The sequence below is a fragment of the Pygoscelis adeliae genome, unplaced genomic scaffold (genome assembly GCF_000699105.1).
Source record: "Pygoscelis adeliae isolate BGI_AS28 unplaced genomic scaffold, ASM69910v1 Scaffold344, whole genome shotgun sequence".
Taxonomy (NCBI): Eukaryota; Metazoa; Chordata; class Aves; order Sphenisciformes; family Spheniscidae; genus Pygoscelis; species Pygoscelis adeliae.
The window spans coordinates 47,381-60,727 of NW_008824599.1; the positions used below are offsets into that span (position 1 = coordinate 47,381).

General features: G+C 37.0%; 1 protein-coding gene across 1 annotated transcript; it reads left to right on the plus strand.

Moving 5' to 3' along the window:
• Positions 1–940: 940 nt before the first annotated feature.
• LOC103915499 (medium-chain specific acyl-CoA dehydrogenase, mitochondrial) lies at positions 941–12,084 on the plus strand. Its single transcript, XM_009322333.1, has 11 exons — positions 941–1,037; positions 1,895–1,992; positions 2,103–2,172; positions 4,532–4,632; positions 4,719–4,799; positions 5,587–5,717; positions 6,930–7,038; positions 7,917–8,057; positions 8,134–8,229; positions 8,928–9,176; positions 10,712–12,084. The coding sequence occupies exons 1-11, from the start codon at positions 941–943 to the stop codon at positions 10,781–10,783; spliced, it is 1,245 nt and encodes a 414-aa protein (XP_009320608.1). The 3' UTR covers positions 10,784–12,084.
• The last annotated feature ends 1,263 nt before the right edge of the window (positions 12,085–13,347 follow it).

The following is a 13,347-nucleotide window of genomic DNA, read 5'->3' on the forward strand; positions in this document are numbered from 1 at the left end:
GAGGAGTTGGGTTTGAGCATGGCTACCAGTGACTTGTCACTGGAGCCACCAACTCAGGCAATAGGGAGGTTGACAGAGCAGGCAGGTGGTCGCCCAAATCCTTACATGTTGTGAACTGCGGTCCTTTGTCACTCCTCTGTGCCACCTCCAGGTACGAACACCACCACCACCCCCGTCCAATTCATATTTCCATTTGTTGTGGGGGGTGTAGGATTTTTTCAGAGTAACCATTGGTGTTGACCTTGCATACCACTCTGGTATATGAAAGCCATGATGAGCTTTTCTCTAGCATAAATTTGACAGCTTCTTTCATCTAGGGTATCATCTTTAGCATTATTTTGAACTCAGGACTTTTTCTAGTTTAGACAAAACTTTTTGGTGGCAAAGCTATATACGACTGATCATCCTTAAAAAAAAAAAAAAAGTTATTACAATTACCTGGCTTTTTCTCAACCTCATCTTCTTGTCTGTTTCCACATAAAATAAAGTATAAAACGTTTGGAAGGATGGAGGTCTTTCTAGATGTTTGTTGGTATTGTTTGTTTTGTTTATCTATATAATGGTGGTAGCAGTTAGGCAAGAAGGTAAAACTTACATAAGAACTCAATACATCATTTTGCAATAGCTGTGATTTGTGAAAACTCCAAATAAGCAATATATTGCCTACTGGAAAATACAATCCTGAACTATTAATACACTCACTTAACATTTCAGTATTCAGTACTTCTATGCCTAGCAGTGGTCTTCTGCATTTCTTCACCTTTTAACTTCATAGATGTTTTCAGTATTCCCTGAAAATATTTTTTTTTACTGTGTTGATACCTACTCTTGCCTGTGTTCTTCATGCTTCGTTGTGCACTTGTGCTGCAGTCAGGCTAGTAGCTTTATGAGACTTGAGCTGCAAAGATCTTACACCTCATGTTCTTTTTTTCTTTTGCAGATGCTCCAAACCATTGCAGGGCATGGATGGAGATCACATTCTAGTAAACCTGCTCAAAACATACATATAAGCAAACCTGGAGCTGGCTTTAGCTTTGGTAAGTATTGCAGTTTTTGAAAGAAATAAAACAGTTATGGACAAATTGCAGAGTTAGGAAAAAAAAACCAGAACAACTGTATTGCATTTCAGTATGAATTTACAATGAAGGTATTTATTAGGAATAGATTTCTATTCTTTTTTTAAAAAGTATTCAAAAACCAAAATTACTTTCTTCTCCAGCTCAGGAAGGCCAGGTATGTGTGTGATATGTATGAGATTTCCTTCTTTTTTTTAACTAATGTCTGTCTTGAGCTTTTTTATTGCCAAAGTTGCCCTAGCTTTGAATAATTACCTCACACTGGGTTTTAAAACGTTAAAATAACTGTATGTAGCCTTAGTTGAACTTGGTTATGAAGGAATGTTATAAAGAAATTAATCCTCATCTTGGCATATTATATACGTAAAGCATATAAGCAAATTTAGTGGGTATATAAGTATATAAGCAAATTTAGTGGGTCAGCAGCTAGATGTTTGAAACTGAATAGCCAGGATTGTCAAATAAGGAACATTTATCTGCCTCCATCTCCTCCTTCATTTAATTAGCACAGCATGCTTCTCGTTTCTTTTGGTAATGCATTTTATGTTACATGTACTTCCTACTCCATTTTCAATATTTTACGGATAATTTTGTGCATTGTGGGCGTTCATTAGAGATCAGTGGAGGTTTTCTGTTTTCTCTAGAGTGAAAGAGGGAGTTGATCTTCTTTGGTTTCTGGAGAGGCTCAGGAAGGTAGGTGCTGGCAGTTTGAATTGTCCTGGAAGGAACTGAGACTTGTTTTTTCTTTTCTCATAGTCTGACAACTGGCAAAATTAAAGAGAGCTGTGACTTTATTTTTTACTTTCTTTTTTTAATAGAACTTACTGATGAACAGAAAGAGTTTCAAGCTACTGCTCGTAAGTTTGCTGTGGAGGAAATTATTCCTGTTGCTGCACAATATGATAAGAGTGGAGAGGTAAATCTACCGTGCAGTAGGGGAAAAAACGGATTTTTTATCTTAACCTGCATAAAATTAAAAATGTTAACTGTGATGAATCAGAAGGTGATTTTCCCTGTTTATTTCAGTATCCTCTTCCACTCATAAAACGAGCTTGGGAACTTGGTCTTATAAATTCACACATACCAGAAAGCTGTGGTAAGTAAACATTCTTTTTAATCTGTAAAATAAAACAAAGAAAAGGCCTTAGAGGAGATTTATATGTGTAATTATGGATTCTGTATAAAATGAACAGTTGCATACTTGAATACTCTAAATTTTATCAGTAGGCAGGTTGACACTTACAAGTGTTACTAGGGGTAGATGCAATCAGGCAACAGATTGGACAGATCATGATTTAGTAATTTATGACCAGATTTTCTACCATGATTACAACTGCCTAATGTTACCCTGGTACACTGTGTCAGCTGATGAGGCAGAGAAATTAGAATAGACATATTTTGATCTAGTCTCTGACACATGCTGGAGCAATTTAAGAGTTTATTCCAGAAAGACAGTCTTCCAGTTTAGATGATGTGCAGTACAGCAGTGCTTTGGCAGTGCTTAGGTATATGACTAACCATGGAAAAAATGTTAAATTTTAGATTTTCTTTTTTGCATTTATATTACCTGAAAAAGAAATTGGGGAAGTGTCCACAGCAGACCCTACTTTTTTTGAAGACTCATCAGAGGGTGTATCTTGTATCAAAAATGTAATTAACAAGGTTAAGGAACAAAGAGGCAAAAGGAGCAATTGTGAGGATAACATTTAGTCAGTCACAAATTCTAGGGAAACTCAGAAATAGCTGGACTATTGCAATGTGTAATCACTTGGTTATTAAATTAAAACTTACAAGTGACAAATTGGACACCATTCCTTTACATTCCAAGGGAGAGCTGGGAAAATACATACCAGTAAGCCTGATATACCATGTAAATTAAGAGCAAGGAAGATGAAGTAGAGATAGAGTGGACACACATAAACATGATATGCTAGAGAAGGGTTTTTGTAAAAGGAAGTCATGGCACAAAAAATAACTGGAGTTCTCTGAAGTAGCTAATAAGTGTGTGAACAAGGGATGCCTGGTTGGTATAAAATGCTCGAACTTCCAAAATGAATCTGAAAAATCATCAGGTTTCATAGTGGAAAAATCAGCGGTGCAGTCTTGCTGGCGCTTGCGCTATTTGGGATACGTATAAATAATCTGGAAAAGGAGGTCAATAGTGAGTTCATAGAGTTTACTGATAATACTAAGTTATTCAGTATAGAAAAGATGAAGCTGGTGCGAAGAGCTATAGGAGAAGGTCGTGAAACTGGGTGACTGTTAAAATGGCAGATGACATTCAAAATAGGAAAAATGATGCACACAAGAAAGGAAAGAAGCAATCCAAACTTTCCAGATAAAATGGTGTCATCTGAACAAGTTACTACCTCTGGAAAAAAAAGAGATTTTGGGGGTTATAATATATAGTTTTGTGAAGATGTCAGCATAATGCCCACAAGTGGTCAAAACCATAAATTTAAGGTCAGAAATTAAGAAGGGAATGAAGAAGAAAGCAGAAGCCATAGTTATGCTGCTTCTCAAATCCAAAGAGGCACTTGCCTCTTTAATTCATTATGCAGTCTGATCCTTCCACCTCAGAAGGAGGAGGTTCCTAAAAAGATGACAAAGATGATAAAAGATACAGAACAGCTTCTGTATGAGAAATGCCTAAAACACCAGTGTCACGGAGCACGTGAAAAGGGATTGATAGCTCATTGTCCCCTTCAGCACAACTAGAAGGCATCAAATGAAGTCAGCAGACAGCAGGTTCAGAATAAATGAAAGGAGATGGTTCTACACTCAGTGTGTAGTTAATTTGTGAAACTCATTGCCCCTGGATGATATTGATGCTAAAATTGTACATAGGTTCAAAAAGAGACTGGGGAAATTCAGAGAAGAAATGTCTGTCAAGGGCTAGCTAACAAAGATACCAAAGATACTTTTGGCTGAGGAAGTCACCTGAAGGCTGGGGAAAATATTTTGAGGGAGTATTGCTGTATTTTAGTTACTGTATATATATAGTATATTGTTACTGTATTTTTATGCACTTTCCAAAGTGTTGGCTTCTGTCAGAAACAGGTTACTGGGTTGGTTTTCTGACTGATACAGTTTTTTTTCATTCCTAAGTGCTGTGGTAGCTCAGGAGCCCTTGTGGCCCTTTCTCTGCTTCCTAAGAACTCTTAAGAAAATTCTCAGATGTAGAGTAGTCAAAAGATTCTAGTGGTACCTTCTTGCCATTCTGTGCAGCTTGTCCCACCTCAAGCACACAACACCCTGGAACTGCAAGGTGTCGTTTTTAAGTCATCTGTTACTAATCTGACAAAACTTTAGTTAAAAACCTTGCATGGGAATGTCTAATCAAACACAGTGCACAATCAAATGTATGTGGGGGAATACGTTTTTTATAATTAATTTTTGTAAATCACTAATATGTTTCAATTTAAACTCATTTTAGTCAAATATTTCAAATTTAGGTGGTCTTGGCCTTGGCAGTTTTGAAGCATGCCTTATTACGGAAGAGTTAGCTTACGGATGTACAGGGGTTCAAACTGCCATTGAGGCAAACTCCCTAGGGGTAAGTTCTGTCTTTTCTTACCTCCTTTAAACTAGAGTCTGCGCCCTTTAAAAAGATGGATTAATGGTCTAAATGTTTTCTTTCAGCAAATGCCAGTAATCATTGCAGGAAATGAGCAGCAGCAGAAAAAATACTTAGGAAGAATGACAGAGGAGCCAATGATGTGTGTAAGTATAACTTAGCAACGCTGTAGACTGTTCCTAAATCGTATTAATCAGGTTGGTTTGTTTAAAACACTGATATCTACTCACAACTTAGCCTGTTTTGGTTTGTAAATAAACAGTGGCATTTACTGAAAGTCAAGGAATATTGAATTAGATGCATTCAATAAGCAAATAGAAGATATTACCTGGAAAACCATCCTAAGTCACTTACTGAAAATGAATACCTTTTAATTCACTTTCAAGAGAAGGTGTAGGAGTTTAAGAAAAATGCAAGGTTTATATGAGCACGAACTCAACTCAGGTGGGCATTAAACTGCATTTATGAATCTTAAATATTATCGACTTGTTACATAGAAAGAAGTAAAGATGCATGTGCAATGCATTAAAATCTGAACAACTAAGCCTCATAAAATGAAGAGCACAGTAACCATAGAATGTTACTGTCTGCTCTTATTTTCAGATTTTAAAGGTCCTCAGCTTTCATATTGGAGTTTGTGAAGCATAAGGAAGTGATGACTTAGTAAAAGTTACAGAATGGTTCTGTTTATCATTAAAGTAAAAGACAATTTTAAGTATTATTATGGATTTATAAGGAAAGTTAACCCTACACATTTGGATTCTTGCTCAGACAGTTGTTGGGGGTTTTTTTGATGTAATATTTTGGGGTTTTCCATGCAGTTCACTTAAAACTTTTACAGATCAGTTTGGTGCACATAATTCTGCAATAATTTGTGGTTCCTTAAAAACAGAACTTTCATTCCTCAAGATTTTGCGTTTCATTTTCTTTCAGGCTTACTGTGTAACAGAGCCTGGAGCAGGCTCTGATGTGGCTGGTATAAAAACAAAGGCTGAGAAGAAAGGAGATGAATATGTTATTAATGGTCAGAAGATGTGGATCACAAATGGTGGGAAAGCAAACTGGTGTGTTGACTTTTGACTCACGTTACATTTTCTGTTACTGTGTTCTAAACGGAGGTGTCCCCCCCTCCAAGTTAGATACTAGTGTTTCTTTAAAGATCTGTTACAAATCTGAACGTTTACTATGGTTCACCACACTGCACTTTAATCTGTGCCCAATTTAACAGGACAAGGTATAAGAAAGCAGTCTCAGTGCTGTGCAATGCCTAGAAAGGAAAACGACATGACAACTCCATTCAAGAATGCCTCTCAAATTTTGCTGCTATCAAACAAAATTAATGCTGCTTTCTCTTCAGGGAAGGGCAGCAACAGTAAGAGTCAACTTGCAAAGTACTCAAGAGGCTTATATTACAAGTGATCTTGCTTTGTGGGTGTGGTGACCGAGATCAGTTGCTTCAGATCCTACTGGAAACATCTCTCACTTTTAGTGAAGACAGAAAAGCTCTAGGATTGTGGTGTTACATTTTATATTCTTAAGGGAAGAAATTTTCCAAGTGTGAAAGAATCCAGATTTTGCTGTGGTGTCTATGGAACATGCTTTACAATATAGAACTCTTTCATCATGTCTCACATAAGATCATGCTCATACCCAATACATAAATTCTTTTTAATTCAAGAGGAAAAGCTTTATACATTTATGTATAAAGTTGAATTTTCTTATTATTTATTTCCTTGTTCAAGGCAGAACCATCAAAGAGAATCTACTGGCTATCTTTTGTTGTTACTGAACACCATAAACGTGATTTACAACTGTTTAATTTCTAACAAAAAACTTACCTACAACTTACACTTTGAAGAATAAAATTAAGATATTTGAAATCAAGAGGATAACATAACATTTTGCATGGAATACTGTATTTCCTAAGCAGTAATTTTTATGTATGTGCTGTGAATAGGTTTCTTTTGTACTATTCATGAAGCTGATTGTAATATTAAGACTTACAATACATGGAAAAGGTGGAGAACCTTTGCATGTTTATCTGAAGTAATTTTATTAAATCTTGACTTTTGCGGTAAGAGACGCACTGACATTCCTCTCCCTCACTCCCTCTCAGTTTATTTTTGGAAGGGACAAGAAAAAAGGGTTGTTAACTTATTGATAGATCTATTATATGGTACAAACACACATAAAAACATTCAACGTGTTAGCTAAAAAAGTATCTGATTATTAATTGTGAGGATAAACTGACTCCCCTCGTCTTTGTTTTACACTAGGTATTTTTTGCTAGCTCGTACCAATCCAGATCCAAAAGCTCCTGCAAGCAAAGCCTTTACTGGATTCATTGTGGAAGCAAATAGCCCTGGAATCCAAATTGGAAGAAAGGTGAACACCCTATCTCTTATTTGACAAGCCAGGAATTATTATTTGCTTCTAAACCAATAATGCAACAAATTGCCATTAAAGAAAAAAGACTGTTAAGCAACTGAACGTCTTCATGTGCTCATGTACAATCCTTTCGTTTTCACAGCATACAGAAACTATTCATAAGACATACTTAATAATTATAATTTTATTAATTCAGATAAGGAATTATTTGGAATAGTCTAAAGACTTTGCACAGCTGCAAAAGAATCTTTGAGAACCATTTAATTGACAAGTGCCAATTAAGGTGAAGTAGCATGCCTTGAAAGTGTAAGAAGCAAGGTGGACAACTTTAACCATAAACACACAGTGTGCTTTAATTTTAGCTACTCCTGCTCAAGGAATAGGCCTCAGAGACATTGGTGCTAGCTCTCTTTTGGAGGGGGAAAGGGGGGGAAAACAAAGAAAGTACTATTTTTAGTAGCAGGCAAAATTGAACATTGAACATTAGGAAAGGAATCGGAAAACTTGAAAATCTCATTCATTTATTTGTTTGTAGCACAGCTGTATTTTACTTCTGCTTGCATTTTAGGATCTTTACCTTTTCCTCTCCCATCTTGAAGGATGTAATTGAACTAGAAACAGACAAACGAGTGATTACAGCTACAGAATTAATTTCACATACAGAGAAAGTAAACTGCCCAGCTTTGACAAATTAAGGGCATGCTGGTCTGTAAATGCAAAACTAGTATTTGTTGTGTATATGGTGATTTTTAGATAAAACTGAAGTGTTTTGGGGGGGAAGCTTTGTTTATGCTTTGAGTAAACTGAAGAATGAAAATGTGTTGTACCTAGGAAGAATCCAATTTAGTTGCACCTCTGTAAATTTCCCTGTTCAGGAAATGAATATGGGTCAGCGCTGCTCTGATACAAGAGGTATTGTCTTTGAAGATGTGAGAGTTCCGAAAGAAAATGTATTAATAGCTGAGGGAGCTGGCTTTAAAATCGCAATGGGAGCTTTTGATAAGACCAGACCACCCGTAAGTATCAGAAATAAGTTACTTAAAAAATATAATAGGAATTTCTGATTTTCATTCTGTGCTATATTTAATTCAGGTAGCAGCTGGTGCTGTTGGGTTAGCAAAAAGAGCACTCGATGAAGCTACTAAATATGCTTTGGAGAGAAAAACCTTTGGGAAACCAATCATTGAAGTAAGTTAAATATATAAAAATCGATATATCAAAAAGCTATGTTTTCATACCAAATGCACTACTAGTTAATTTTCAAGGTTGCTCCTTGATATTTAGGACATGAGTTATTATATCTCTACCATTGCTTGGGTTTTCAAGTATATAGGTCAGCTCTATCTAAGTAAATCTAGCTATGCAATAACTCCTGGGATTCATCAATAACTTATTGATCGTAATAGTAAAATCACAAAGAAAACTCCGCCCAAAACCCTGAAACTCATGTACTGTCAGGACATACTTAAGTCCTTCAATTCTAATGAACAGGGATTTTCAGGGAAGGAGAAAACCTCCCTGAGGTACGTGAAACAAGACTCTCAGTATTAATACTAATAGAATACGTTGCCAATCACACTGCTTACCATGCTTAAAGAAACATCAATAAACGTCAAACTAAATACAGATCTCATAAAAAGTAAAGCGCAACTTCATAATTCAATACTTAATTCCTGTGACTAAGTAGATTTCAGAGTTAAAAACTTAGAAGTCTAATTCAACATACAGTTATGAAAGCCTGATCCAAATTCTGTAGAACTCCTCAAGTACAATTTCCTGAGTGTGTTGAATTCACAAATTTAAGAAATTAAGACAACTATATTCTTCTTGGATGTCACAAAATTTTAAGCAGGCAATGTTAACCTAGTTTATTTCATCGTTCGTAGCACCAAGCAGTGTCTTTCATGCTTGCTGAAATGGCAATGAAAGTGGAACTGGCTAGGATGGCTTACCAAAGAGCTGCGTGGGAAGTCGATGCTGGTCGCAGGAACACCTACTATGCTTCCATTGCAAAGGCGTTTGCTGGTGATGTTGCAAACCAAGTAGCTACAGATGCAGTGCAGATTTTTGGAGGAAATGGATTTAATACTGAATATCCTGTAGAAAAACTAATGAGAGATGCTAAAATCTACCAGGTGAGTACAAGAGAGAATGTGATCTTTATAGTAATGCATACATTTTATATAAAATAAACTAATGGCTACTTATTTGAAATCATGATGTAACATGATTCATCATGTTACATCATAAATCAACATATAAAAAAAGTTTTGAGGATGAGAGCAATAATCCTTCCATTTAAAGAAAGGGCATTCAAATCAGGCAAATTCTTGCACACAGAACTCTTTGTATTAGATCAACAACTTAACCTACACAAGAGAAATAAATTTAGTGGTGTTTTGTTTTTTCTGATGTGGTAACTCTGAAATTCTTGGACTCTTCATTTTGAAGCTTTTGAACTTTTAGAAAAAAACACTGTAGAAAACACTGATCAAAATACCAATGCCTGCTTTGGCATTGGTAGAGGTTTATGTATAATACTGTTCTCTTCATCACTTCTTGCTGTGCTCTAAACCTTCTGTCTGAAACTGTGGTATCATGAGCAGGGCAGATTACTTCAGTTGAGATATCAACAGCACTGAGTATCATGGATTAATTATCTTGCATATGTTGTATTAACAGAAGTGTGGCACAACTGGCAGTGATTAGCCTTTTTTTTTAAAAAAAAAAAAAAAAAAGCTCCATATTTACTCACGTTTAGCTCGTAGTCACCCATAATCCCCAGATCTTTTTCTGCAGTATTATCACCAAGAAATTATTCCATGTCATAATTGTTCTCTGTGCTACAGTTCTTTATTCAGCAAGAATGATTTAATTCTGTTCAGGAAAACCAGTAATCTTTATCTTTTCATCTCTTTCTGACATTAATAATGACTAGATAAAACACATCAAAATAGATGATATCAAGATATGCATGTGGACCATGATCTGTGATGTTAGTTTTAACAGTTGTCATTCTTAAGATTCTAGGTAGTTGAAATTTCTCTTACAGCTGACTTAAAAATGAAAAGTATTCTCACTAGCCAAGACTTTTATTATGTCTGGCTTTGCTGCCAGCAAGCCAAATAGAACAGAGGGAAGATGCAGAATGTTTCTAGAGGAAAAAGCAAGAATACATGGTTAAAAAAAAAGAAAGAAAAAAAGAAATAGTGTGTTGAAGGCAATAAATGGATGAAAGGGAACACGTGCTATGGTCTTGAAAGGCTAGTCAAAGAAAATACAACGCTTTCAGCACAGGTCACCTCCTCCCCTCCGCCCACCGTTTCAAAACCTACTTTGTAAAACCTAAATTATGTATTTCCTTCCCCAGATAAGACATTTTCCCCATCCTTCTTCACCCACTATGTCTGTTAATTTCATGAGAACCTTACTGAGTTTTGATGAGAGCATCTGAGAGAACAAGACTGTCTCTCAGTATCTTATATGTGGTTTATTGCATTTAGCCCACTGTAGTTACTCAAGTCGCACTGGAATTTTTTCAGTTTTCTCTGTCTTTCTGCACATCCTAATCCACACTGGATTAGTGCTATGAAGGTTTACAAGCGTAGAAAGATCTGTTAAAATATTTTTTTAAATGATCAGCTAACATTATTTTAATTCTTCTTTTCAGATTTATGAGGGAACTGCTCAGATTCAAAGGATGATCATAGCTCGTGAACATGTTGGTAAATATAAGGCTTAAAGAAATGTATCAGGCAGTCTGGTGCTGCCGTAGTGTTCTGTGTTCTCATGGAAGAGGATGTTAGTGCATTTCTCAATACAATTAGAAAGGTGTGGAAAAACCCCTTTGCCTTCAAAATCTTTGTATTGCGTACACAATTAAGCACTACTTCTGTACTCCCCGTCCATTCTCTTACTTCGTTCCTCCTGACTAACAAACTTGGTGTTTTCTAAACATTTCTGAATTCCAAAGTGATTGGTTGTCATCATTCCCCACTCACTCTCTTTCACTCAAATCTTTGGCTTTTGGTGGGAGAAGAGGTAAACACTTCCCTGTAGAATTTATATGATCAAAAAAGTGAACAAAATTCAGATTCTTTTAATTATTTTTTTTTGTCTGTGAAGGCATTCAGCATGTAACAAGGAATTGGATTTTCGGTGTTTCTGTATTGTTTAAAATGATACAGATTTGCTACCACTGTTTTATCACTGGAGTTTGGGTGGATATCAAATTAATAGATCTCAGGGAAATTTAAAAAAGCAATTCTGTTTCCTCAGGTATACCATGTTGCAGCTCACGGTCTCTAGGTCACCACTTGCTAAAATAAATATGACAACACTGTGGTTTTGTGGTCTTCAGAAACTTGCATCTTTTAAAAAAATTGAAAGTGAATATATACTGACTTCTGGACCTTTCAGAAACATGCATTCTCATAAATTACAACACAGATAGCTGTTACTTTTCTCAAATGGTGGCTGGATTGCTACTTGCAGATTATCTATATTTTACACGTGTCCATGAGTCAGTATGAACAAAAACTAGTTTTTGTTTTCAAAAGATAGAGCATAATAGGACTTCTTTTCTGTGACTTAACCATCTTACTCACCTGAATCCAGCAGACAGAAATTGTCATTCAATGCGTTTATCTCTGTGCCTCAAAGAAACCTCTACATTTATGAAGAAAATGCTTGTGTTCTTGTGCCTTAAGCAAGACTTCTTCTTTATGGATGAATGTTAAGTACAGTTCTTGAGAAATACAGGTATATGTTTTTATCATAGTGGGGAAAAAAGAAGTATGATCATTCAATTTTATACATGTTTTCATTTTAACTGATGCCATGTGAAAGAAGTAGGAAACTGCCTTATTTTCAGTTATAACAATGCTGTTCTAAACTTGGATATTACTCCAAAAGCCCAAATACGATAAGGGGCAAGAAATGAGAACCTCACAACACAATGTTTTTTCACTGTAAAATTAGATGATCAAAATGTTATTTCTGACAGGCATTGCTGCATTCTAATAAAAAACTATTTATAAGCAGAGAGGTGTGGTTGCTTTTATTCACTTTGCTTGTCACATCATTTAAATTGTAACTCAGGTAACTTGTCCAGTGCCTGAAGTACATTGCAGCTATACTGCAGGTCTCACTGTGCTACAGCCCCCAGCAGCTGAACAGCCCTTCCAGCTCAGCCCTACCAAAGCCTGCGTTGCTGTTGTCTGCATGTGTGCCTTAAGGATTTAGATACTATCCAGCAGTAACAGAGTATCAGCTTCAGGGAGCCTGGCCTCTTTCACTACTGCACTTCGTAAGCAAGTGATGTTCCATTAGGATGATTCAAGTGAAAGTGTGTAGCTTTTCCTTAAGAATGACTTAACAGCATCACGTTTATTTCAAATCTAGTATATTTAAACCCATTATTCCTTTCCATCAGTATATATACTTAACTACATTTGCAGCAGGAACAGCTGAGAAGGAGGAATTTTTGTGAGATTTCTTTTTTACCTTGGATAGGCCCTTCTTTCAGCGCTGGCAGAATGCACTTTCCCCAGACTTCTTGGGGAAATAGCTCCACAGTGGTGAGGCCGCACCTGGAGTGCTGTGTCCAGTGCTGGTATCCCCACGTCCAAGGCATGGACGTTCTGGAGAGAGTCCAGGGGTGGGCCACAACGATGACAAAGGGTCTGGAGCATGAGGATGAGAGAACTGGGACTGTTTAGCCTGTTGAAGGCTCAGAGGGATCTTATCAATGTGCACAAACACCTCATGGGATGGAAGCAGAGGGAGCCAGGCATGCCTCAGTAGTGCCCACCGACAGGGCAAGAGGCAATGGGCACAAATTAAAGCACATGAAATCCCACCTGAGCACAAGAAACACACTTTTTTTAACTGTGAGGGTGGGTCAAATGCTGGTACAGGTTGCCCAGATAGGTTGTGGAGTCTCCATCCTTGGAGACAGTCAAAATCCCACTGGACATGGTCCTGGGACACTGGCTTTGGGTGGTCCTGTTTGAGCAGGGGTGGGTGGACTATATGATCTCCAGAGGCCCCTTCCCACCTGAACCCTCCTGTGAACTCATTTGCAGCTGCTCACCGAAATGGCCTGGCTTCCCTTCGGTCCCTGTCACCCGCCCTCTGAATGTAGTGCTGGATGGTGCAAATCCTGTCACCGGGTACGACGTTTGCATTGCTTAACGAAGTGCTTAATGGCTGTAAACAGCCATCTTATTTACCTGTGGGGAAGACCAATACTGTGACGTGCTGGACAAGTATTTGCTGTATTTAAAAAAACCACCCAACGCCCCC

What these genes read in the sequence shown, in the direction of transcription:
- LOC103915499 (XM_009322333.1), top strand. Translation starts at nt 941, where the DNA reads ATGCTCCAAACCATTGCAGGGCATGGATGGAGATCACATTCTAGTAAA. An exon ending in TTGATAAGACCAGACCACCC is followed by an intron (nt 8,058 to 8,133) that starts GTAAGTATCAGA and finishes TATTTAATTCAG; the next exon opens with GTAGCAGCTGGTGCTGTTGG. An exon ending in TTGGGAAACCAATCATTGAA is followed by an intron (nt 8,230 to 8,927) that starts GTAAGTTAAATA and finishes CATCGTTCGTAG; the next exon opens with CACCAAGCAGTGTCTTTCAT.